The sequence below is a fragment of the Ailuropoda melanoleuca genome, chromosome 16 (genome assembly GCF_002007445.2).
Source record: "Ailuropoda melanoleuca isolate Jingjing chromosome 16, ASM200744v2, whole genome shotgun sequence".
In the NCBI taxonomy this organism is placed as follows: domain Eukaryota; kingdom Metazoa; phylum Chordata; class Mammalia; order Carnivora; family Ursidae; genus Ailuropoda; species Ailuropoda melanoleuca.
The window spans coordinates 24,978,478-25,003,114 of record NC_048233.1 but is presented as its reverse complement, the minus strand read 5'-3'; the positions used below and the strand labels follow the sequence as shown (position 1 = coordinate 25,003,114).

The 24,637-nt window shown below is 37.7% G+C and overlaps 1 protein-coding gene and 1 pseudogene across 5 annotated transcripts in view; both read right to left on the bottom strand.

The window, feature by feature from the left end:
• Positions 1-10,092: 10,092 nt before the first annotated feature.
• LOC100478900 lies at positions 10,093-11,011 on the bottom strand (annotated as a pseudogene).
• Positions 11,012-13,641: 2,630 nt separating this feature from the next.
• The window catches only part of ARNTL2 (aryl hydrocarbon receptor nuclear translocator like 2), a 109,710-nt gene continuing 98,714 nt past the window's right edge, over positions 13,642-24,637 (bottom strand). For all 5 annotated transcript variants that reach the window (XM_011222191.3, XM_034644758.1, XM_019797366.2 and 2 more), the window contains 3 exons: positions 19,725-19,803; positions 18,002-18,110; positions 13,642-16,636 (listed from right to left, as the gene is read on the bottom strand). In XM_011222191.3, coding sequence (XP_011220493.2) covers positions 16,500-16,636; positions 18,002-18,110; positions 19,725-19,803 — 325 coding nt within the window. In that variant the 3' untranslated portion in view covers positions 13,642-16,499. The remainder of the gene's footprint in view (positions 16,637-18,001; positions 18,111-19,724; positions 19,804-24,637) is intronic.

The window sequence follows — 24,637 nt, the reverse complement described above, 5'->3', positions numbered from 1 at the left end:
TTGCCATTTACAACAACATGGGTGGACCTAGAGGGTATAATGCTAAACGAAATAAGACAGAGAAAGGAAAATACCATATGATTTCACTCATTTGTGGAATTTAAGAAAACAAACAAAAAAACAAAAAACAGACTCTTAAATATAGAGAACAAACTGGTGGTTACCAGAGGGGAGGGGATGGGTGAAATAGATGGAGATTAAGAGTACACCTAATGTGATGAGCACTGAGTGAGGTATAGAATTGTTCAATCACTACATTGTACACTTGAAACTAATATGACACTGTCTGTTAATTATACTGAAATGAATGAATAAATAAATGACAACAGACTTGAATGGACATTTCTCCAAAGAAAACACACAAATGGCCAAAAAGCATATGAAAAGATGGTTAACACCACTAATCAGAGAAATGCAAATCAAAACCACGAGATACCACCTTAAACCCATTAGGATGACCACTATTTAAACACACACACACACACACACACCCCAGAAAATAAGAAGTGTTGGTAAAAGGTATGCCTGGGTGGCTCAGTCGGTTAAGCATCTGCCTTCGACTCAGGTCATGATCCCAGGGTCCTCGGATCAAGTCCCACATTGGCTCATTGCTCAGCAGGGAGCCTGGTTCTCCCTCTGCCTGCTGCTCCCCCTGCGTGTGCGCTCTCTCAAGCAGTTCTTTAACCAACTGAGCCAGCCAGGCTGTCCCAAGATAGTGACTTTTTATAATTAAAAAAACAAAACAAAACAAAACTCAGAGATTGTTGTTCATTAAATTAAGGAGGGTGAGGGAAAGGCCTGAAGATCCTGAAAGTTCTACATAAATCAAAGGGTTTACCACAATACAAGGTTAAGAGCACCAGTGTGGGCTGCATGGGTCTAGATTCTGACTCCGCCGCTCATAAGCTGGGTAACATTGTCAAAGTACCTAATTTGCTGAGCCTTGGTTTCCCCCACGTGTAAAACAGGGTAATACCAGCATTTATCTTCACAGTTGTGAGGCAGCTTGAATTAATACATGTGCAAGGCTTAGGAACTCGCCTGCCATACTGAGAATTTAATAAAGGTTAGATGTTATTCTCTTGGAACATCAACAACAATTTGATAGTTGTTCCAAGAATAAATTTATTCTATATCAATGTACTCTATATATAATGGAAATCTAGAAGAATGCTAAACCCATCAACACCATTCCTGAAATGGAATTAATTGATTTAAGTGATTGATGTGTAGCCTGATAAAATAAAAACTTCATAGTTTTTTTCTGACTTTAACATTTCCTCTATTTTCACCATCTTAAAAATATTTTGTAAGTAAATATATAGAAAATTTCTATTTTAAAAACTTCCAGGAAAAAAAGTGTAGGGAAAGTAAAACATCCTTTTATCCAAGTCCCATGACTGGGCCTAAGAGTTAAACTGATGTAAGACAGATTAGCAGGAGAAAGGCATACAAATTTAATATTTTTATGTGTAGATGGGTATATTTGGAAGGACAATGAAGAATTAAAGAAGGCTTTAGGCCCCAAAAGCTACATACCTTTTTACACAAACAACAGTAAATTGTGGAAATGTGGTAAGACATGATGAATTGGGTTAGGGCCAATAAACTGTGGAATAGGGACTAGTAAATATATGGGGAAACTAATGGAAAATCAGGCTTATTTTCATAGGTTTGCTTGTGGAAGTCCATTTCACTATCGACTCCCAGTCTCTGCTGATAAGAATATTCTTATTTTTCTTATACCGGAAGGGTACCTTTCTCATGGGGAAATTTTGTGTCCTGCTTTTAGGTAGAAAGGGGGTGTGCAGAGAGCCCCCCCCCTTTTTTAAAATTTATTCGACAGAGATAGAGACAGCCAGCGAGAGAGGGAACACAAGCAGGGGTGTGGGAGAGGAAGAAGCAGGCTCACAGCGGAAGAGCCTGGTGTGGGGCTTGATCCCATAATGGCGGGATCATGCCCTGACCCGAAGGCAGACACTTAACCACTGTGCCACCCAGGCGCCCCCAGAGAGCCCTTTCTATACTTGCTGTTTCTCAAGTGCCTTCAGCTCAAAATAATCCATGTGCCAAGGGGACATGTTTTGGGGTGGCATGTTCTGAAACCCTTCAGAAGAAACAGTGATACACCATCAAATAATGGAAAGAACCATATCAAACTACATTATTTAGTCAATTTAAGCAGTTTGATACTGGTGAGAGGACAGCCAGATTAATGGGTGAGAAACCCCTCCCCACACATACGGTGCTACTACCCCAACCCCCCTCCTTTCCAAACAGGTCCCAGAATATGTAAGAACGTAACAGTTGGTAAAGGTAACATTGCAGATCAGAGGGGGTAAAAGAAGGACTAGTCACTGAATGTTTCTGGGGCAAGTGGCTAATATTTGAGAAAGAAAAATTAGACTTCTGTATTTCATTACAGACTTAACTTCAGCTAGGTCAAAGACTTTAGTATAAAATTATGAAAACACATGACACCTAGAAGGAAATGTAGGTGTATATTTATCTGATTTTGGGGTGGAGAAGTTTTTCTGAGTATAGAGGCAAAAAAAATCAAACATTTGTTGAAGGATGTTAACTGACATATTACCCATAATAGAAACACTTTCCGAATACTCCATATGTTCCATAATTAGGAGACTATTTAAATTGTGGGCTCCCTGTTATGTGGGCTCCCCATTCTGTGCAAATCAAGAAGTGGCAATCAAAGCACATTGAGAGAGACAAGTACTATAATAGTTAAATGAAAGTTATAAATGGTTGCTCTGGACAAGAATTACAAGTTAGGGGCGCCTGGATGGCTCAGATGATTAAGGGTCTGCCCTCAGCTCAGGTCATGATCTCAGGTTCCTGGGATCGAGCCCCGAGCCCCATGTCAGGCTCCCTGCTCAGTGCCGAGTCTGCTTCTCCCTCTCCCTGCCCCTCCCCTTGTGCGCTCTCTTTCTCTTTCTCTCGGATGAATAGTCTTTTTTTTTTTTTTTTAAGATTTTATTTATTTATTCAACAGAGATAGAGACAGCCAGTGAGAGAGGGAACACAAGCAGGGGGAGTGGGAGAGGAAGAAGCAGGCTCATAGTGGAGGAGCCTGATGTGGGGCTCGATCCCATAACACCGGGATCACGCCCTGAGCCGAAGGCAGACGCTTTAACCGCTGTGCCACCCAGGCGCCCCAACGGATGAATAGTCTTAAAAAAAAAAAGGTAATTCTTTTTTTAATTCATTGTTAAGAGTTAGCTAACAAGAATTAGTATAAGAGACTTTTTTTTGTAATTTTATGCTTTTAAAAACTAAACGACTTTTAACCAATATACATGTTAATTTCATACAAAAATATAGGAATAATAGAATCCAATTGTACAATTTTATAACTTAAAAGAAATTACCAGACTTTCAAGGCCTAGAAGAAAAAATAAACAGATTACCAAAGTGTTAATTGTGCTTTTTCACTAGATGGTGAAATTATAAGTGATTTTTATTTTCTTAGCACTTTCCTATATTCCTGAATTTTCAACACTGAAGAGAGTTATTTTGTAATCAGAAAAAAATAATTAAAATAGGCTAATGTTACTACAAAGAATTAGAATAGTGTTCTACTGTGAAAAATATTAATTTGATTATTTTACATATAACCTAATAATATGTTTCTATTTTCCCTCCCAAGAATGACTATTTCAGGCACTATAACATTTTCTTGACTTTGTTAATTCAAATAGAGAACTATGGGCTTCCAAATAATTCTAACAATCAGCTAACTATGTGCTATTGGTCTAGATGTCCTTTCTGGTAGATAAAATAACCAGAAATAACCTTTTTGGTTATTGCTCTCTCAACCACATATAAAATAAAAATTTTTCATTGAGACAACTGACTTAACATTATATTAATTTCAGGTGTAAACTATAATGATTTGCTATATCCCTATATTGTGAAATGATCACAACAATCAATATGGTTAACATTCATCACCATGCATAGTTACAATTTTTTTTTCTTATAATGAGAACTTTAAAGATCTACTCTCAGCAACTTTGAAATATACAGTACGGTGATATTAACTACAGTCACCATGCTGCACATTGTATCCCCAGGGTGCATTTAGTTCATAACCGCAAGTTTGTACATTCTGACCACCTGTATCATTTCACCCACTCCCCAAGCCTGTCTCTGGCAACCACCAGTCTGTGCTCTGAGCTTGATTTTTGTTGTGTTTAGTTTGATTCTACTTATCAGTGAGGTCATCCGGTATTTGTCTTTCTCTGATTTCACTTAGCATAATGCCCTCAAGATACATCCATGTTGCCACAAATGGCAAGATTTCCTTCTCTTTCTGATTGAATAATCGTGTGTGTGTGTGTGTGTGTGTGTGTGTGTGTGTGTATACACATATAACACATTTTCTCTATCCATTCATCCTAAGTGGTTGTGTCCACGTCTTGGCTATTGTAAACAGTACTGCAGTGAGCCTCAGGGCACAGATATCCTAACCAGTTAGTGTTTTCATTTTCTTCTGTTAATACTCAGAAGTGGAATCGTTGATCATATGTTCTATTTTCAATTCTTAATTTTTTATTGAAATATAGTTGACATACAATATTAGTGTCAGGTGTACAGCATGATGATTTGATAATTTTATACATTATGCATTGCTCACCATGATAAGTATAGTTGTGATTTGTCATATAAAGTTATCATAATAATATCGATATTTCCCATGCTCTACTTTTTATCCTTGTGACTTATTTATAACTGGAAATTTGTACCTCTTTATTCCCTTCACTCGTTTCACTCATACCTAATCCCCTTCTGCTTTGACAACCACCAGTTCTCTGTATTTGTGAGTCTGTTTGTTTTGTTCTGTTTTTTAAATTCCACATGTAGGGGGCACCTGGGTGACTCAGTTGGTTGAGCCACCGACTCTTGATTTTGGCTCAGATCATGATCTCGGGGTAGCGTGACCGAGTCCTGTGTCAGGCTCCATGCTCAGCAAGGAGTCTGCTTAAGATTCTCTTCCTCTCCCTATGCCCCTCCCACCACTCATATTCTCTCTCCCTCAAAAAAATAAGTAAAGCTTAAAAAAAATAAATAAATTCCACATATAAGTGAAACCATACAGTATTTGTCTTCTCTGACTTATTTCACTTAACATCATGCCCTCTAGGTCCATCCATGTTGTCATGAATGGCAAAATTTCATTGTCACAGCTGAATAATATTCCAGTGAATATAAATACCACATCTTCTTTATCCATTCGTCTATGGATGGACACCCAATTTTTTTCCATATGTGTGCATATATCTTTTTCAATTGTGTTTTCATTTTTCATTTTTCTTGGGTAAATACCCAGCAGTGGAATTACTGGATCTATTAATTTTCTGAGGCACCTCCATGCTGTTTGCCACAGTTGCTGTACGAATTTACATTCTGACCAACAGTGCACAAATGTTCCCTTTTCTCCACATCCTCGCACTTGCTATTTCTTCTTTTTGATGTTTGCCATTCTGACTCGTGTGAGGTGGTATCTCGCCGTGGTTTTGATTTGCATTTCCCTGATGATGAGCACATTTTCTTGTATGTGTTGGCCACCTGTATGTCATCTTTGGGAAGATGTCTATTCAGATACTCTGCCCGATTTTTAATTGGATTGTTTGTGGTTTTGTTGTTGTTGTTTGTCATTAAGTTGTTTGTGTTCTTCATATATCTTGGATGTTAATCCCTCATCAGATATATGATTTGCAAATATTTTTCTCCCATTTAATAGGTTTTGTTGATGGTTTTCTTGCTGTGCAGAAGCTTTTCAGAGTGAGGTTTGTTAGATTCAAATTTGTAATCTATTTCAAATTGGTATTTGTGAGTAGTGTAAGGTATGGTCCAATCTCATTCTTTTGCATGTGGCTGTCCAGCTTTTCCAATACTACTCATTGAAGAAACTGTCCTTTCCCATTGTATACTCTTGGCTCCTTTGTTGTGATTTAATCCACCACATATCCATGGATTTATGAGTGGGCCCTCTATTCTGCTGATCTATGTGTCTGTTTTTATGCCAATACCTTACTATCTGGTTACTGTAGCTTGGTGATACAGTTTGAAATTGCAAAGCATGATGCCTCCAGCTTTGCTCTTCTTGCTCAAGATTGCTACGGCTATTTGGGGTCTTCTGTGGTTCCATACAAATCTTAGGATTGCTTCTTAAATTACTTCTTCCGTTTCTGTGAAAAGTGCTATTGGAATTCTGATAGGGATTGCATTAAAGCTGTACATTACTTTCAGTAGTATGGACATTTTAACAATATTTGTTCTCCTGATCTATGAGCACGGAATATCTTTCTATTCGTTTATGTCATCTTTAATTTCATTCATCAGTATTTTATAGTTTTCAGAGTACAGGTGTTTCTCCTTCTTGGTTAGGTTTATTTCTAGGTATTTTATTTTTGGTGCAATTGTAAATGGGATTGTTTTTCTTTCTCTTTCTCCTACTTCATTATTAGTGTATAGAGATGTGACAGAGTTCTGTATATTGATTTTTATATCCTGTGACTTTATTTAATTCATTTATCCTAGTTTCTTGATAGTTTTCAGGGTTTTCTAAATATAGTATCATGTCATCTGCAAATAGTGAGAGTTTTACTTCTTTCTTACCAACTTGGTTACCTTTTATTCCTTTCTCTTGTGTGCTTGCTGTGGCTAGGACTTCCAGTACTATGTTGAAATAAAGGGGTGAGAGTGGACATCCTTGTCTCGTTCCCATTCTTAGGGAAAATGTTCTCAGCTTTTCACTATTATGTTAGCTAGGGGTTTTTCACATATGGCCTTTATTAAGTTGAGGTATGTTCCCTCTAAACCTACTTCGTTGAGGGTTTTTATCTTGAATGGATGTTGTATTTTGTCAAATGCTTTTTCTGCATCTTTTGAAATGATCATATGGTTTTTATCCTTTCTCTTGTTGATGTGATGTATCACGTTGACTGATTTGCAAATATTGGACCACACTTGCATTCCAGGAACAAAACCCACTCTATTGTGGTGAATGATTTTTTAAAAATGTATTATCGGATTTAGTTTGTTAACATTTTGTTGAAGAGTTTTACATCTGTTCATCAGAGATATTGGTCTATAGTTCATTTTTTTTTTTTTGGTAGTGTCTTTTTCTGGTTTTGGTATCAGGGTAATGCTCTCCTCATAAAATGAATTTGGAGGTTTTCCTTCCTCTATTTTTTGGAATAGTTTAAGGAGAATAGGTATTAATTCCTTTTTTAAATATTTGGTAGTATTCACCTGCCAAGCCATCTGGTCCTGAACTTTCGTTTGTTGGGAATTTTTTTTTATAGATTTTATTTATTTATTTGAGAGACAGAGAGAGCACTAGAGAGCACAAGTTGGGGAGAAGGAGAAGCAGGCTCCCCATAAAGCAGGGCTCCCCAGCACCCTGGGATCATGACCTGAGCTGAAGGTAGCCGTTTAACCAACTGAGCCACCCAGGCACCCCATTTGTTGGGAATATTTTGATTACTGATTCAATTTCATTGCTGGCAATTGGTCTGTCCAAGTTTTCTATTTCTTCCTGATTTGGTTTTATGAGGTTATGTTTCTAGGAATTTATCCATTTCTTCTAGGTTATTCAATTTTTTGACATATAATTTTTATAATACTCTCATCTGTTGTATTTCTGTGCTGCTATTTTTTTCATTTCTGATTTTGTTTATTAGAATCTCTCTCTCATCTGGATAAAGGTTTATCAATTTTGATCTTTTCAAACTTCCAGCTCCTGGTTATCATTGATCTATTCTTTTTGTTTGTTTCTGTTTTGTTTATTTCTGCTCTACTGTTTATTATTTCCTTCCTCCTACTGGTTTTGGGTTTTGTTTGTTTTTCCTTTTCTAGCTCCTTTAGGTGTAAGGCTAGATTGAGATTTTTCTTACTTCTTGAGGTAGGCCTGTATTGCTATAAACTTCCCTCTTAGAACAACTTTTGCTGCATCCCAAAGATTCTGGATCCTTGTGTTTTCATTTGTCTCCATGTATTTCTTCATTTCCTCTTTGATTTCTTGGTTGACCCATTCATTGTCATTGACCCATTAACCTCCATGTACTTGTGTTCTTTCCAGATTTTTTCTTGTGGTTAATTTCTAGTTTCATAGCATTGTAGGTTGGAAAAGACGCATGATATAACTTCATTCCTTTTGGATTTGTTGTGACTTGTTCTGTGGCCTAACATGTGATCTATTCTGGGAACAGTTCCATGTTCACTTGAAAAGATTGTGTATTCTGGAATGTTCTGAATATATTAGTTAGTTGTATCTGGCCAAATGTGTCATTCAAAGCTACTGTTTCCTTGTTGATTTTCTGTTTGGATGATCCATCCATTGATGTAAATGGGGTGTGTAAGTCCTCTACTATTAATTGTATTAGTATCAGTTGCTTCCCTTAAGTTTGTTAGTAGCCTCTTTATGTATTTAGATGCTCCCATATTGGGGGCATAAATATTTACAATTGTTATATCTACTTATTGGACTCTTTCCTTTGTTGTGATGTTATGTCCTTCTTTGTCGCATGTTACAGTTCCAGCATAAGTATTGCTACACCAGCTTTGCATGATAGATGCTTCTCTATCCCTTTACTTTTAATCTGCAGGCGTCTTTAGGCCTGAAATGAGTCTCTTGTAGGCAACATATAGATGGATCTTGCTTTTTCATCCAACCCATCACCGTGTCTTTTGCTTACAGTGTTCATTCCATTTACATTCAAAGGAATTACTATAGGTATGTGCTTCTTGCCATTTTGTTACTTGCTTTATGGTTGTTTTTGTAGTTCTCTGTTCTTCTCTTGCTCTCTTTGTGGTTTGCTGGCTCTATTGATACTCTTGGATTTCTTTCTCCTTATTTTTTGCATGTCTATTACTAGTTTTTTATTTGTGGTTACCATTAGGTTTATACATAACATCTTATGCATCTAATAGTCTATAGTAAGTTGATGGTGGTTTAAGTTTGAATCCATTCTAAAAGCACTAAATTTTGGGACACCTGGATGGCTCAGTCAGTTGAAAAACCGACTCTTGGTTTTAGCTCAGGTCATGATCTCAGGGTCATGAGATTGAGGTCTGAGCTCAGTGTGGAGTTTGCCTAAGATTCTTTCCCTTTCTCTCTGTTTCCCTCTCTGCTCCTCCCCCACACTCGCACATGCTCTCTCTTGAATAAAATAAAATAAAAATAAAAACTAAATTTTTACTACCCCCCCCCCACATTTCATATAGATGTCATACTTTACATCCTTTATTTTGTGAATCCCTGGACTGATTTTTATAGATATTCTTTTTTTTTAAGATTTTATTAATTTGACATAGAGAGACAGCCAGCGAGAGAGGGAACACAAGCAGGGGGAGTGGGAGAGGAAGAAGCAGTCTCCTAGCGGAGGAGCCTGATGTGGGGCTTGATCCCAGAATGCAGGGATCACGCCCTGAGCCGAAGGCAGAGGCTTAACGACTGTGCCACCCAGGTGCCCCTGATTTTTATAGATATTCTTAATTTCACTGCTTTGATGCTTTCCCTTTTCTTACACCTGCTTATGGTCTTTCCTTTCCACTCAAAGAGTTCCCTTGAACATTTGTTATAAGCCTGGTGTGATGAATTTCTTCAACTTTTGTTTGGGGGACTGTTGATCTCTCCTTCTATTCTAAATGATAGGTTTCCTGAATGGAGTATTCTTGGTTGGCAGAAATTATTTTCCTTTCAGTATTTTGAATATATGGTGCCACTCCCTTCTGGCCTGCAAAGTTTCTGCTCAAAAATCTGGTGATAATCTTATGGGGGTTCCCTTGTATGTAACAAGTTGTTTTCCTCACTGCTTTTAAGATTTTCCCCTTGTCTTTAACTTCATTATTTAGTTATATATTGTGTTTTTTGTTGTTAAGTTGAATATATATTTAAGGATCCAAACTCAGACTACAAAAAAGGGAAGGAGAAAAGAGAAAAGCAGAGGTAATACCCATTTACGTGGTAAATAACAGATTATCATGTTCACCAGTGCAATTTTCCTTTGTTAGTCCAGCAATGCAAGTCTTCATATGAAGTTCACTGTTGTTCTTGCATTTCAGGGTTTAGCTGTGTGCTTTTAGGGGGTTAGAGTTCCTGCCAGATGTCTGACTCTGAGTGGAATTACTATGGCTAGAATCAATTTTACTCTAAGATGACAGAGCTTCATATCCCAGGGCTTAACTTTTTTATAAAGTTGATCCTTCCATTTCTCAGCAATATTACTTTCCACTAAGGCTAATCTGGAACATCACTCACCTTCATAACCTATAACCTCATTAATATGAACGAGGACACAGGCAGCCAGAATTGGTGCAAAGGTTAATGGTGTGCTTGGAATGTCTATTAGAGAAGCCCTCAGAATTTCCTTCACCTCAACTACTGCAGTCACACCATGACATTTGCTCTTGACCTCTTACCTTTAGCCTCCCTGAATGACATAGTTATAATTGTTTCGGAGCTAGGTCCTCTGAATAAGTTTAATTTGCAGCATTCACTGCTTGCCCCTCTACAGTTTCCATTACTAGGATCCATAGGAAATTCACTCTGTCCACAGTGATGGTGGCCTTATGAAAGATGCACGTGCCCCAGTCCTAAATGGCAGCTCCTTGTAGGCTTGGCTCTCAGACCCCAGGTGGCTGTACCCGATGCAGATGGGCTTGCAGCCCTCTGGGCCTACCTGAACAGAGACTTGCAGAACTTGATGTGCTCTTGCTGGAAGCAATGGTGCTGATGAATGTGTACAAGGCACAGGGAAAGAGCAGATGTGGGCTCCTGGCGGTGCCCAGCAGACCTTCAAACTGCTTAGTGGCCAGGATGGCATCAGTCTGGGTACTGTGGCCAAATGGGCAGTTTTGTCAGGGATGCAGACAGGCTCACAGGCTGCAGGCTGGCCCCAGGAATCCACAGCAGGCAGAGCACAGCCAGGGCAAGCGGCCCAAGCCCAGCCTGCAGTAGCATCCCTCCTAGACGAATGCAGACCATGATCCTGGCAGGATGGGGCAGAATGCAGTGGCGTCAAGGACTCTGAGAGGCCTGCTTCACGATCTCCTCCCCTCAGCTGTAGATTTGGTCTGTCTGTGACAGGAGGTAGATTCAGGATCTTCCCATGTCACCATTTTGAGCTAGACGGAAGGAGATTTTTCAAGAATTCTATTAAATGATAAATCTCCATAATCTAGGCTTCTCATTTTAGTGTTGTCTTTTGAAGAAAAAATTATCACAAAAAAATGTGACGTATTTACTCACAAGGTAAAATGAGACTGATTTCCTCGTGGACGGGAATACATGTGGAAAATACTACCTAAATGTGAGCTTAAGAACTAGGACTGCCTAAGAAAATACATCCTACGCCAGAGACACACAGCTGGACAAGAACTTAAGACAGCTCTTTATGGAGTCTCTGGACACACACCGAAGCCATAGACAGAGTCCTCCAGAGCAGCTAGGGGCTGGGTATTAAACAAAAGGTGATCGGTGTCAAAAACACAGGACACAACTTGCTGCTACTCACTACGCTCTCACCGCCCTCCCCCCACCCAAACGACGAAAAATAAGACTCAAGGTTCACAGAGCTAAACCCACGATCCTCCGAAATCATCAACCATCATAAAGGACAAGTTTTCCATTGTCCTTTCCACACATGTCCCCATCCTTTCCACTGGCCCTAGAACGTCAAGCAGCTGGCTATTTCTGACATCATTTCCCTTTCAAGGATGCCTTTAAAATACAGGTTTGGGCATGTAATCAAAACCCGACCAATCTGTATATTACAGCCTGGTGACCTCAGGAAAACCTATGTGAACTAAGTTGATCCAAGGGCCCAAACAATGGACATTTTTGTGTGAATTGGTAGGAAATAGAGACGCTCTCTTTCCACGGAGATTGCCAAGTGGAAGAGCAACATGTACTGGGAAGTTCTGAGCGCCATTACGGACAAGGAGCTGGGTACAGCAGTTAGCATACCCTCATGGACACAAATACATACAGAGTGATGCAGTTCGATCTACCTCTCTGCCCAGTGGTTTGAGAAGACTGGATCTTCTAGTCTCTGTTTCCATTTTAGCAAGTAGTTAAGGAGATACTTTTTTGGAAGAGGTTTAATATATTAAGTTAAAAAAAACTTCAAACTAGTAATTATTATAAAATATAGTTTAATTTCACTCTTTACTTACCACAAAATTTAAAAATACCAATATACAGATAAGAGCAAGTAAACTGGAAAAGAGCTAAAAATTGTATAAAAAACAAAGCTAAGCACAGGAATCTGAGAGCAGTGACACACACATACCATATACACTCAGGCGAGTTCAGAAAGCATATTCCAGGTTAGACAAGTTTTCTTTCTATGGTCACCTTTTACTGGAGCCACATCTGGAAAGCATCTTAGACCAAAGTTCTGATATTATATGGGAAACATCTTCCCAGACTTCTCTTAAAAAGCATTTCTCATAAAATAACCCACACCAGAGAGGCAGACCTAATCTAAATACAAGTCATAAATGCCTCCCTTAGGCCCTGTGGAACTTGGAAAAAGGAATGAAAACAAAGCGCTCTAGAAATGGAAAAGTGACACCTAGTGTCCACTTAGCAGTTTTCCTTGATGGTTTCTGATCATTTCAGATCTTTTCCCTGCTCTTCTCATAACTGTGCTTGGCAAATCTCAATTTCCAATTCCAGAGCCCAACAACAACCCACTGAGTGGTAGGTGTTTCTCTAGAGCACGGACTGAAATGACACTACTAAACATGGTCCTGTAACTAGGTAGTGGTTATTTCATTTACTGTGCCCAGAGGCTTCAGAAGTTCCTCAAAGAATTGGGCTAATAAATATCGCCTTTTCCCGCTATGACACTGTAATGAAATACTTTAATCCCCTTTATCTACCCAAAGCCTCTATTCTCTATTTTCCCATCTATTTCTCAATGGATTTCCAGATTTAGTGACTGCAATAGGGTGTCAACATATCCCCCAAGTTTTATTTGATTTCAAGCTATCATCATGTAATGAAATAACTGATCACATTTTCAGGTTTACTAGTTTCAAAACAGTTTTAAATTTCGACGCATGGATAGAGGTTCACAGTTATTTGATTATACTAAATCAAGGATCAATAAACAATTGTTCCTTAAACCATAGCATTTAGAGGTAAATATCATAGTTATGGTATAACCTTTGGTCTACTTCGATAATATCCACTTCATAAAATGTTTTAGAGCAGCACTGTCCAATAGAAATATAATATATGCCACATGCGTAAACTTTTCTTGTAGCCACATTAAAAAAGTAAAAAGTAAAATGTTAATGTTTTATATAATCAGTATAATCCAAAATACTTGAATACATGATCAATATAAAATTGTTTTTTATTTTTATTTATTTATTTATTTATTTTTTTTAAAGATTTTATTTATTTATTTGACAGAGATAGAGACAGCCAGTGAGAGAGGGAACACAAGCAGGGGGAGTGGGAGAGGAAGAAGCAGGCTCATAGCAGAGGAGCCTGATGCGGGGCTCGATCCCATAACGCCAGGATCACGCCCTGAGCCGAAGGCAGGCGCTTAACCCGCTGTGCCACCCAGGCGCCCCAAAATTGTTTTTTAAAAGATAGTTTTTATATTTATTTTTACATTTTTATTTATTTTTAGTAAGTTCTACGCCCAATATGGGGCTTGAATTCACGACCCTGAGATCAAGAGTCGCGTGCTCTACTGACTGAGCCAGCCAGGGGCTCCATTATAAAACTGTTAATGTGGTATCTTACGCTCCCTTTTTATATTAAATGTATGAACTCTGGTATGCATTTTGCATTTACAGTCTATCTCAATCTGCATGAGCTACATTTCAAGTGCTCCATAGCCACACGTGGCCTGCGGCTGTCATACTAGACAACACAGAGTATGAGCGTCTGACCCTCATGCTCAAGTCCCGTGGATTAGAATCACAGAATCAGAACTGGAAGTCAGCTGACAGATCAAACCTCTTGTTATAGACGAGGAAACTGAGGCACATACAGAGTATTGAAATGGCTTACTTGAGGTCGCACAGCTAAACTTAGGCCAAGTGGGCACTTTCTGATTCTAGGCTCTTCCCCACTCCACTAGGTTATTGTAGGTAATTCTTAGACTTAGGAAAAAAAAAAAAGACAACTAGAATATTTCTATTTCATTCAATGTGTAGCTGCTTTGCAACAAAATGCAGGAAATTAACGGGTAGGAGAAAAAGTAATATAGGGTAGGCCATAAGAATATCTGTCACTCCTAACAGCAATTCAATGTAAATGCAACACACTTTGGAGAAAACACTAAACACGGGAGAGCTACAGTTATCCCACATTGTATGGATTGGATTCTGGGTCCGGGACAAGATCTACAGAAAAATACTCGAGTAGGTTACTTGAAAGGATCAAAGCCTTCAGTTGGCTCTCTGCCCACCGGTCTTTGGACTAACCTTTCCTCTTGCCAAGAGGAAAAACTGTTTCTGTGCATGGCAGCAATGGCCTGCCTCTAGAAACTCTGCCCCTCAGATCCTTGCATCAGGAGGGTTTGCCCCTCTGCTTTCAAGGTCATCCAGCCACAGTGACCCATCTTGCTACCACTGGCTTAGGTCAACTCTGGAGGCCAAGTCCAACCTGCAATGGTTTAGACCCTCAACTGTTACATTGGTCCGGCCTCGGACTTAAAGAACAGATGTGGTAGTTTTAAATCTGAAGAAGCAGGGACAAGCATGCTTAGCCTGCTGAAAACCAATCTCCCCCATCTTGTAGGGTTTCTCTGGCTTACTCTAAACCTGCATGTCACTCAAGTCCCAGAACTGGGAGTGGTGCTGACCCTCCAATATTGCGGGAACACTGTATCGTCTGGAGGACAACCTGCCGATACATCCTTCCCTATGTAGCCACTGCAGAGGTCCCACCTGAAGGGAACGTGTGCTTTTGGACTATTGCCTGTTGGTATGTTTGACATTAACCTGTCTGACAAAAGTTCTAACCTATCACCGGCAGCCTAAAGAAATATGCAAGGTCAAAAAAATGCTTTGTTTTGGTGCGAGGCTCCCAGCGATAGCTGCTGGAAAGTGTAGCACCACCTAGAGGAAGAGAACTGCATTGGATCCCCACATCTGAGCCTCTGGCTTCCCCATTAGTTTCCTAGCCTATTGTACTCTCATTTGTAGGGCACAAAAGAAAATATATGAAAACACACTTGGTAAACTAGAAAGAACTATGAAACATAAGATATTATGAAAGTATGACCTTCAAAAAGATAGGTATACATATATGATTTTGAATATTCTTATCCTCAGGATAAGCCACCTCTCAATGACTAGTTAAAAAAATGATCTCTAAAATTTGTAATTATAGCTAGAAAATTGGCTTTTAAATTCTTTCTCATTGTCTCAGTTTCAAAACTAGACTTAGCATTTGTATAATTGGTTACAAGCAACAGTAACTGTAATTGCCTTCTCTAGAAAGCCACAACTAGTTCCTGGGTCAGCTAACTAATCATTTAACCAGTGAGACCATTGCTTTCCCAAATGTGTATAAAGAAACTGATTTATACACATTAAGCATTTTAAAAACATGAGCTTAACTGTGACTTTACACGAGACATTTAACCTGCCTGCACTTGTTTTTCCCTCCAGGCCTCATTTTTCGCTAAGCACATTTTCTGTATCAAAAACTGGTTTTATAGGTAATGAAAATCTTGACTGGTTATATTAGCAATAATTCTTACATGCAAAGGATAATTACCAAGATCTAGGGCCCAAGATATTTCCTTTTCTTTAAGCCAAGTTGAAAGCCCCTTAAAAAAATTTTTTCCCCTGAATTTTAAATAAATCCTCTCACTTAAAGCCTATCTCAAGTGCTTGGCCAAGCATAACTATCGTGGCTTTATATTTGCCCAAGTTTTTCAATTACTGAATACAGTATTCACTGCAATTATGACTACCAATTGTACTGTCTCTTTAAATGTTCAAGTGCTCAGAGTTTTCTTAAAGTGTATAAGCCTTATCCTCAATTAAGGAAATATACAAGAAATGGAGATGCTCCAACTTCTATAAATCTATAAATCCATTAAAAATGAATCTTAGACACAAGAAAATGTCAATATATTAAATCCCCCAAACTCAAAAACTGCATCAGAAAATAAACACAAAACCGGATGTATATGATATTCTTGGTTAAAAAATTTTAACCAAAAGATAGTAACTAGTGTGTTTTAAGCCATGTCACTGAGAGAAGGGGTCTGTAGGAAACTCTGAGCCATTCTTTGTGAAGGGAAACATCACATTTCCCCATTCTGCTGTGGAAGTAAGGTGCACATCTATAACAACTGATAGACTATTAATAGGAATAAAAGATAAAAACAGTATCAATACAGTACAGTAGATTATACAGGTTTTTTGTTTTTTGTTTTTCTTGTCAATGAAATGCTTTAACACGTTCCTAATTTGTAAGAATCAAAAATCAAATGCTAGAGTGTCCAGTGGATGTCACTGAAGTCCCCGGGGTCTCCCAGGCCCCCCTCTGCTTCAAAGTAATTCATGAAGGCAGCCATGGCTGTGTCATCATTGTCACACAGGGCATCAAAATCCAGCTGGGCACCTTCACCTATCAAATTAAAATACAGACTTGTGTAAGTATGTTTGGAGGTTAAAAGAGAAATATCACTAAAAATGGCAAAGCAAGCAAAAAAAAAAAAAAAGAGAGAGAGAGAGAGAGAAATCAAGAAACAGAGTCTTCATTACAGAGAACAAACCGATGGTTACCAGAGGGGAGGGGGCGGGCAGATGAGAGAGAGAGATAATGTAGATGAAGGAGGGCACTTGCAATGAACGTCCGGTGCTGTACGTGACTGATGAATCACTGTATTGTACACCTGAAACTAACAGTACTCTGTATGGTAACTAACTGGAATTAAAATAACACTTAATCTAAAAATGGCAAGGCTAGAATACTATACAATGTAATTTTGAGAGCAAAGCATAGATCTTCAATTGCAGAAGGCTGATATATTTTTAAATGGGTCACCTATTTTTATAACCCTGTGCTGTCAGAGAAATTGCACAGAACTCATTTGATGCACATAAATGGGGTGATCTATGAGTTTTTGAATAGAAAATAACAGTACTAAAAGATTCTGACTCTCAGACAGTTGGAAGCTAGGGGCCAGTTTATACATGTGTCTATATAGAGCCTGGAAGAATGAACTTAACTTCAATCTGCCTTGTGAAAACACTGCACGTCTTTAATCTGAAAGAGAAGGCTGACACAAAAGCATCCTCTTCCAAAAATCTGAAAAATCTTATAAAAGGGGACATACCCAGCCTTTTTATTGAAAAAGGAAATAAGAAGAAACCATAGAAATAAGATTTAAGTTAGAGATAAGGAAGAGGTTCTAGAAATTTTGGGTTAACACACAGCTACAGATCAGCCAAAGTTCTCTAGAAACCTTTCAAAGTACAATAGAATTTGGGATGATTAATATGTGGCTCTCTGTGAAGCTGAAGTCCAGTTTCTTTCAAGTTCTTTGATTCTCTCTGATCTACTGGAAATGTATGTTAATGTTAATTACGGATGGTATAAAACTGTCACTTCAGTTTGCTTGGTTTGAGTCTACAGAAACATAGTTAAAATGAATAATTACATCTTAAACGCTTTCTGATTGGTACATTTAAAAGTTCTCATTCTTGGGAATGGACATTTTTTCCCTAAATATAAGTACCTTAGTTTTATTTACATGGTGTGTGTTAACAATACCCATAACTAATTCCACTGAAAATGGAATTTTCAATGACAGGTGCATTCAGTAGCATCCACCTTGAAGTCAAGAGTATGATTATTGTATTTAGGATTTTGAATGGAAAAATCTTAGGAGATTTCTAGAGAAGAGTTTTAAAACTATGTCTGAAAATATCATGATTAAGAAAGTGTTTGGAAAACTAAAATGGTGGGCAGTTACCAAAGAAGTCTTACCGAGGAGTGGCTCGTGACTATGGGGAGGAACAGCACTCTGGTTTTGCCTTGTAGCCTCGGGCTTCCCTCTTCCAAAAGGATTTAGTGGAATCAACTCTTTTTTTGGTGTCTGAAAAGACAGAATAAAAAATGGTAAGGTTCCTACTCGAATGAAATAAAGACCTCTTAGCATTGATCAGACGGAGGCCTGTTGGCAATGCCACCACTGCCCTCCTCACCGAGGACCGTGTGCCAGTCCACAGGCATCCTCTCATTTCATGTTTCAAACGTTGTGAGGTCAGGAATCTAAGGGCTAAAGATGCTAATAGCTTGCCCAAGTGTTGCGGCCATTATTCTAACCCAACCGACTCCAAAGTCCACATTGTTGTAACTGAATGTACATACTGTAAGGACAAGTTTTGGATTAAGGAGGAAAAGCTATTTGTTTTTAAGAAAAATGATGGTAAAACTGTATCTCACATGAAACTACAATGGGAAATAGTGCTTTGGAGTGGGAAATGGATTAAACTAGAGGCTTTTACCAAAAAGTAACCATACTGTTACACACTTACAGGCCAAACAATTCAGTAGTTCATATAGGTCATCAACATACATTATTTACCAATATAATGTTACTGACAACTCATTAGCCTGGCAATTGCCCTCTGAGCACATCCCCTTTTCTCTTCTGCTAAAGTAGCCACTAACTTGAGTTTTAGGTTAATAATTTTCTTGTTGCTTTTATAATTTTACCATCTATATAAATACCCTTAAGCAATGTATTGTTTCTTAAACATTATTGTGTACACTAAATAAATGCAATAATGCTCAGTGCGGGGAAAATACAGCATTTACCTATTGTCTTATTAAGTTGATGAACTTGACCTATAAAACGTCTACACGATGTACACTACTTGGAGATAACATTGGAATGACTTAACTCGCTCCTTCTAGCCTACTGTCAGGCACAAAATGGGTATCTAATTAACACTGGCTAAATGTATGAGCACAAGTTAAATAGCAGACCAAAGGCTCATGACATTTGTATAAAAACATTTTTTTTTTTCAATTTCCTTTTTGTCCCTGGTCAGATTTAATTTCTCTTTTCTCCTATTTTTTTCTACCACTTTGTTTACAGACCTACTTTAGATGTTTTTGTTGCCTGGGAAACAGAACTACATTGTATGTGACTCTTCATATTTAGCGCTATGCTTAGTCAATTTTGTACATGCCACATTGTATTTTGAATAGCGAGTATTTGTTAAATTGAATTAAACAGTATGTAATAGTTGTAGCTTATAGTATTAACATTTTTTCCCCAGACCATAAGGAGTTCATTTAATGGGTTCCACTGAATTGGAACCTATTAAATACCATAGCTACCATTTATTGAGCACACATTATGTACCAGGCACTGTTAAGCTTTTGTTTGTTTTTGTGTCAAATCACTTAATTCACCCACCACTCTAAGAGTTTGGTGCTATTATGTCCCTATTTTACAGATGAGGAAATTGAGGCACAGAGTTTAAGTGACAAGACTGAGTATACCCAGCAGTAAGTGTTTGAGTCACAACGTCGACCCAGATAGTACGTGTCCAGCAACTTTGCTGTCAACCACTATTCTACATTGCCTTTTCAAAACATGGAAAGAGTTCATTTTATAGGATGGCATCTTTTCTCAAAAATAATTAAGAAGGAACAAATTTCACCCACTTGTGTCAGGGATATTACTTATTGTACTTACTCTCCTGCAGTTGATAGCATGAGAATCTTTCATTAAATCTGTTGGACTTGAGTCATCAAGGGAGGAAGAAGACTGTAACCTTCAGAAAAGTGACACATAAAAATTTTCCCTCTAAATAAGGTGATTTTTCCTCTAAATACATAATCTGATAAAAATACAGTGAAAAACAGATTGAATGTCATGACAGTTTTCACAATCAGACTAACTTGTTTAGTGCCTTACTTATTTTTGATTATGGACTGCTTAAAAACACCCTGTGGTAACTCGGAACATAAAACTCTGAGGTAAGAGCTCTTAGGTATGGTGACTAATATAACAAAATAAAAATTAAAAAAAAAATACAGCATGTGGTAAAGTAATGGAATAGTAAATAACAGTTCAAAACAGGCATTCACACAGGAATCCATTCCTTATCAGTTCCTTAATAACAACAGAACTGAGAGTAAAGAAATCTTTCCTAATATCCTGCAACCTATGTAAGTGAAAAATGTCATATTTTTACTATAATAAGTCATGCCCAGGTACAAAATCAATGAAACCCAAAACAACATAAACAAAATCCTATGCTTTAATCATAAATATCTTCAAGATTTAATATGACAATATTAGTCTCTTCAAGACTTTGACAGTATCATAAAAGGACAATATAGGATTCACTCATGAGCTACTTAGAGTAGTCAAATTCATAGAGACAGAAAGTAGGATGGTGATTTTCAGGGGTTAAGGGGAGAGGGAAACGGGAAGTTATTGTTTATGAGAGTTTCGGTTTTGCAAGGTGAAAGAAGTTCTAGAGATGGATGGTGGTGGTGATTGCACAACAATGTAAACGTAATTACTGCTACTGAACTATATACCTAAAAATGGTGAGAATGCTAAACTTTATTTTACCACGATTAAATAAATAAAATGTCCTTTACTGATACAATGTTTTTCATTACTTAAGTCACTTAGTTGTAAAACCTTAAATCTGGAAGGAAATCTGGATCCTATAGTGAAAGTCAGTATAGGATTAAATGCCAAGGATGTACAAACCACACGCTCGAGCATTTAAAAATTCACTATGTACTACTATCAGTTTTATATATTAAGTGTTGTAAAGAAAGTTATGATCAAAGTGTATAACCCATTAAGTGCATATCCTTGTGCAAATGATTTATAATACCTCCAATACTTAGAGTATATAGCACATTGCAATTATTCAACACTGAATAAAATTGTGCAGACAGTAGTCACATGACAAATGTCTGATTTTCTTCAATGTAAAGTTTTTAATATGAAAACTTTAGACTTACAAAAAGGTAGAAAATAAGAGGCAAAAATTTCTTCCCTCTCTACATCTCCCACCCTCCAACACCTAGTTGGAAATATGAGAAGAAACTAGTCTGAACAACTTTCTATATTGTTATAGATTGTGGAGTTTTACAATCTCTCTTTACAATTCCAAAATTCAAAATGCCTTGAAAACTGAAAGATTTTCCATAATTCATGTGGCAGCAAAATTAGAATCGATCTGAACTCAGGAAAATATGACCTGATAATGAGGCTAATGTTTGATCCTACTTTACCCTGCTAATATTTACAACAATTCGCTCCAGAAATACATCTTAAAACTTTTATTATGGAAAATTCCAAAAAGACATAAAAATAGGTAATATAATGAAAGACAATATATCCACCAAACAGCTTCAATAATTCTTTTCCAAATATTATTTAATGTATGTACCCCAAACTCTCCCCGTCTCCTCCCACACATTTTATCATTTAATCTGTAACTACTTCTCAAAACATAAATACTAATTTAATTGATTATGGGGTGCTGCCCGTGATGCTCTCTTTAAAAAATTTAAATTCCAAAACAAGATCTTTCTAAAATCCAAAGAAATTCTAGGTTCAAGGACTATCTGGTCTCAAGGGTTTTAGATGGGCAATTATGGGCTTGTATATGCACACATTCATATATATATACACATGTATCTTGGGGCGCCTGGGTGGCCCAGATGGCTAAGCGTTTGCCTTTGGCTCAGGTCATGATCTCCAGATCCTGGGATCAAGCCCCGCATTGGGCTCCCGCTCAGTGGGAAATTTGCTTCTCCCTCTCCCTCTCCCCCTGCTTGTGCTCTCTCTCTCTCAAATGAATAATAAAATCTTTAAAAAAAAAACAACAAAACAACCATATATCTTTTTTCTTACACATGTGAGTTTTTATACATACTATTCTTTTGTTCTATTCCTGTGCTTTCTATTAACCATATATTTTAAAGAGCTTTCCATATTAGTATAAACAGACTTAATTCTTAACAGTTGCGCAGTACTCCATTGTATGGGTATGCCATAACAAGTGGTGGTTATGATAAATATTTAAATCACTACTGTAAACAAGCTTGCAATGAATGCTCGTATTAATAGACCTTTGCACAGTTGTGTAAGAATATTTGCTCCTGGGATAGAATTTCTGAGTCTATGTCATTTACATTTTTATAGTATGGTCAAATTGCCTTCCAGAGTAGTTACATTAGTTTATCTCCCACAGTTTGAGTTACTGTTTACTCACACTGTCACTCACCAATATTGAGTATTATCAAACTTTCAAATCTTTGGCAATCTTACAAATAAAAAAAGTATCACCTTATTGTTTAGTTTTGTATATACAGTTGACCCTTGACCAACATGGGTTTGAACTGCATGGGTCCACTTATACATGAATTTTCTTTGATAAATACAGTGCTGTAAATATATCTGTTATGATTTTCATCATTTTTTACATCACAGTTTAGTCAACACACAATGTTACACTAGTTTCAGGCATACAACATAGTGATTCAACAGCTCTATACATTATGCAGTGCTCACCACAAACGTAGCTACTATCTGTCATGGTACCATGTTATTATAATACCACTGACTATATTCCCTATTGCTGTACCTTTTATCCTCCTGACTTATTCATTCTATAACTGGAAGCCTGTACCTCCCACTCCCATTTCACCCATTTTGCCTGTCCCACCACACTTCTCCCCTCTGGCAACCATCAGTTCTCTGTATTTATGGGTCTGTTTCTGCTTTTTGTTTGTTCATTTGTTTTTTAGATGACATTTATAAGTGAAATCCTATGGTATTTGTTTTTCTGTCAGACTTATTTCACTTAGTGTCATACCCTCTAGGTCCATGATGTTATAAATGGCAAGACCTCATTCCTTTATGGCTGAGTAATATTCCTGTGTGTGTGTGTACGTGTGTGTGTACCACTTCTAACCAATAAGTGCACCTCAGACAAACCTCATTGATCTGGATACTCCACTGTGTAAACACTATTGTAACACTTCTTTATCCATTCATCTATTGGTGGACACTTGGGTTGCTTCCATATCCTATTATTATTAATGCTGCAATAAACATAGGGATGCACGTATCTTTTCAAATTAATGTTTACATTTTCTTTGGGTAATTACCCTGCAATGGAATTAACAGGTATTTCTATTTTTAAAGATATTATTTATTTATTTGAGAGAATGTGTGTGTGCAAGTGGGGGGAGGGACAAAGGGAGAAAATCTCAAGCAGACTCCGCACTGAGCATGGAGTCCAATGGGGGCTTGATCTTACAACACCAAGATCATGGCATGAGCCAAAACCACGAGTCAGACACAACCAGCTGAGCCACCCAGGTGCCCTGGTATTTTTATTTTTAATTTTTTGAGGAACCTCTATACTATTTTCCACAATGGCTGCAGCAGCTTACATTCCCACCAACTGTGCGTGTGGGTTTCTTTTTCTCCACATTCTCCCCAACACTTGCTATTTCTTGTCTTTCAATTTTAGCCATTCTGACAGGTGTGAGGTGATATCTCATTGCGATTTTGATTCGCATTTCCCTGATGATGAGTGATGTTGAGCATCTTTACATGTGTCTATTGGCCATCTGGATGTCTTCTTTGGAGAATGTGTATTCAGAGCCTCTGCCCATTTTTAAATTGAGGTGTTTAGGGTCTTTTTGATGTTGAGTTGTATACGTATTAACCCCTTATGAGATATATCATTAGCAAATATCTTCTATTCAGTAGATTGCCTTTTAGTTTCATTAATGCTTTTCTTTGCCGTGTAAAATCTTTTATTTTGATGTAGTCCCAGTAGCTCATTTTTTAAGATTTTATTAATTTACTTGACAGAGCACAAGTAGGCAGAGTGGCAGGCAGAGGGAGAGGGAGAAGCAGGCTCGCCACTGAGCAGGGACCCGATGTGGGGCTCAGTCCCAGGACCCTGGGATCATGACCTGAGCTGAAGGCAGACGTTTAACTGACTGAGCCACCCAGGAGCCCCAAAAGTGGTCCAATATTCTTTTCCATGTAGCTATCCAGTTTTCCCAGCATGTTGATAAAAGAGACTGTATTTTCCCATTGTATTTTCTTCCCTCCTTTGTCATAGGTTAGTAGACCATATAATCATGGGTTTATTTCTGGGTGCTCTATTCTGTCGATCTATGTGTCTATATTTATGCCAGTACCATATGGTTTTGATTATAGATTTATAGTATATCTTAAAATTTGATATTATGATACCACCAGCTTTGTTTTTCTTTTTAAAGATTGCTGTGGCTATTTGGGATCTTTTGTGGTTTCACACAAATTTTAGGATTTTAGTTCTCTGAAAAATGCTATTGGTATTTTAAAAGGGATTGTATTGAATCTGTAGATTGCTTTGGGTAGTATGGACATTTTAATATTCTTCCAATCCATGAGCATGGTATGTCTTTCCATTTGTTTGTGTCATCTTCAATTTCTTTCATCAATATTTTGTACTTTTCAAGGTACAGAACTTTCATCTATTCGTAGGTATTTTATTATTTTTAGTGTAATTGTAAATGGAATTGTTTGCTTAATTTCTCTTTCTGCTACTTTGTTATTAGCATATAGAAACA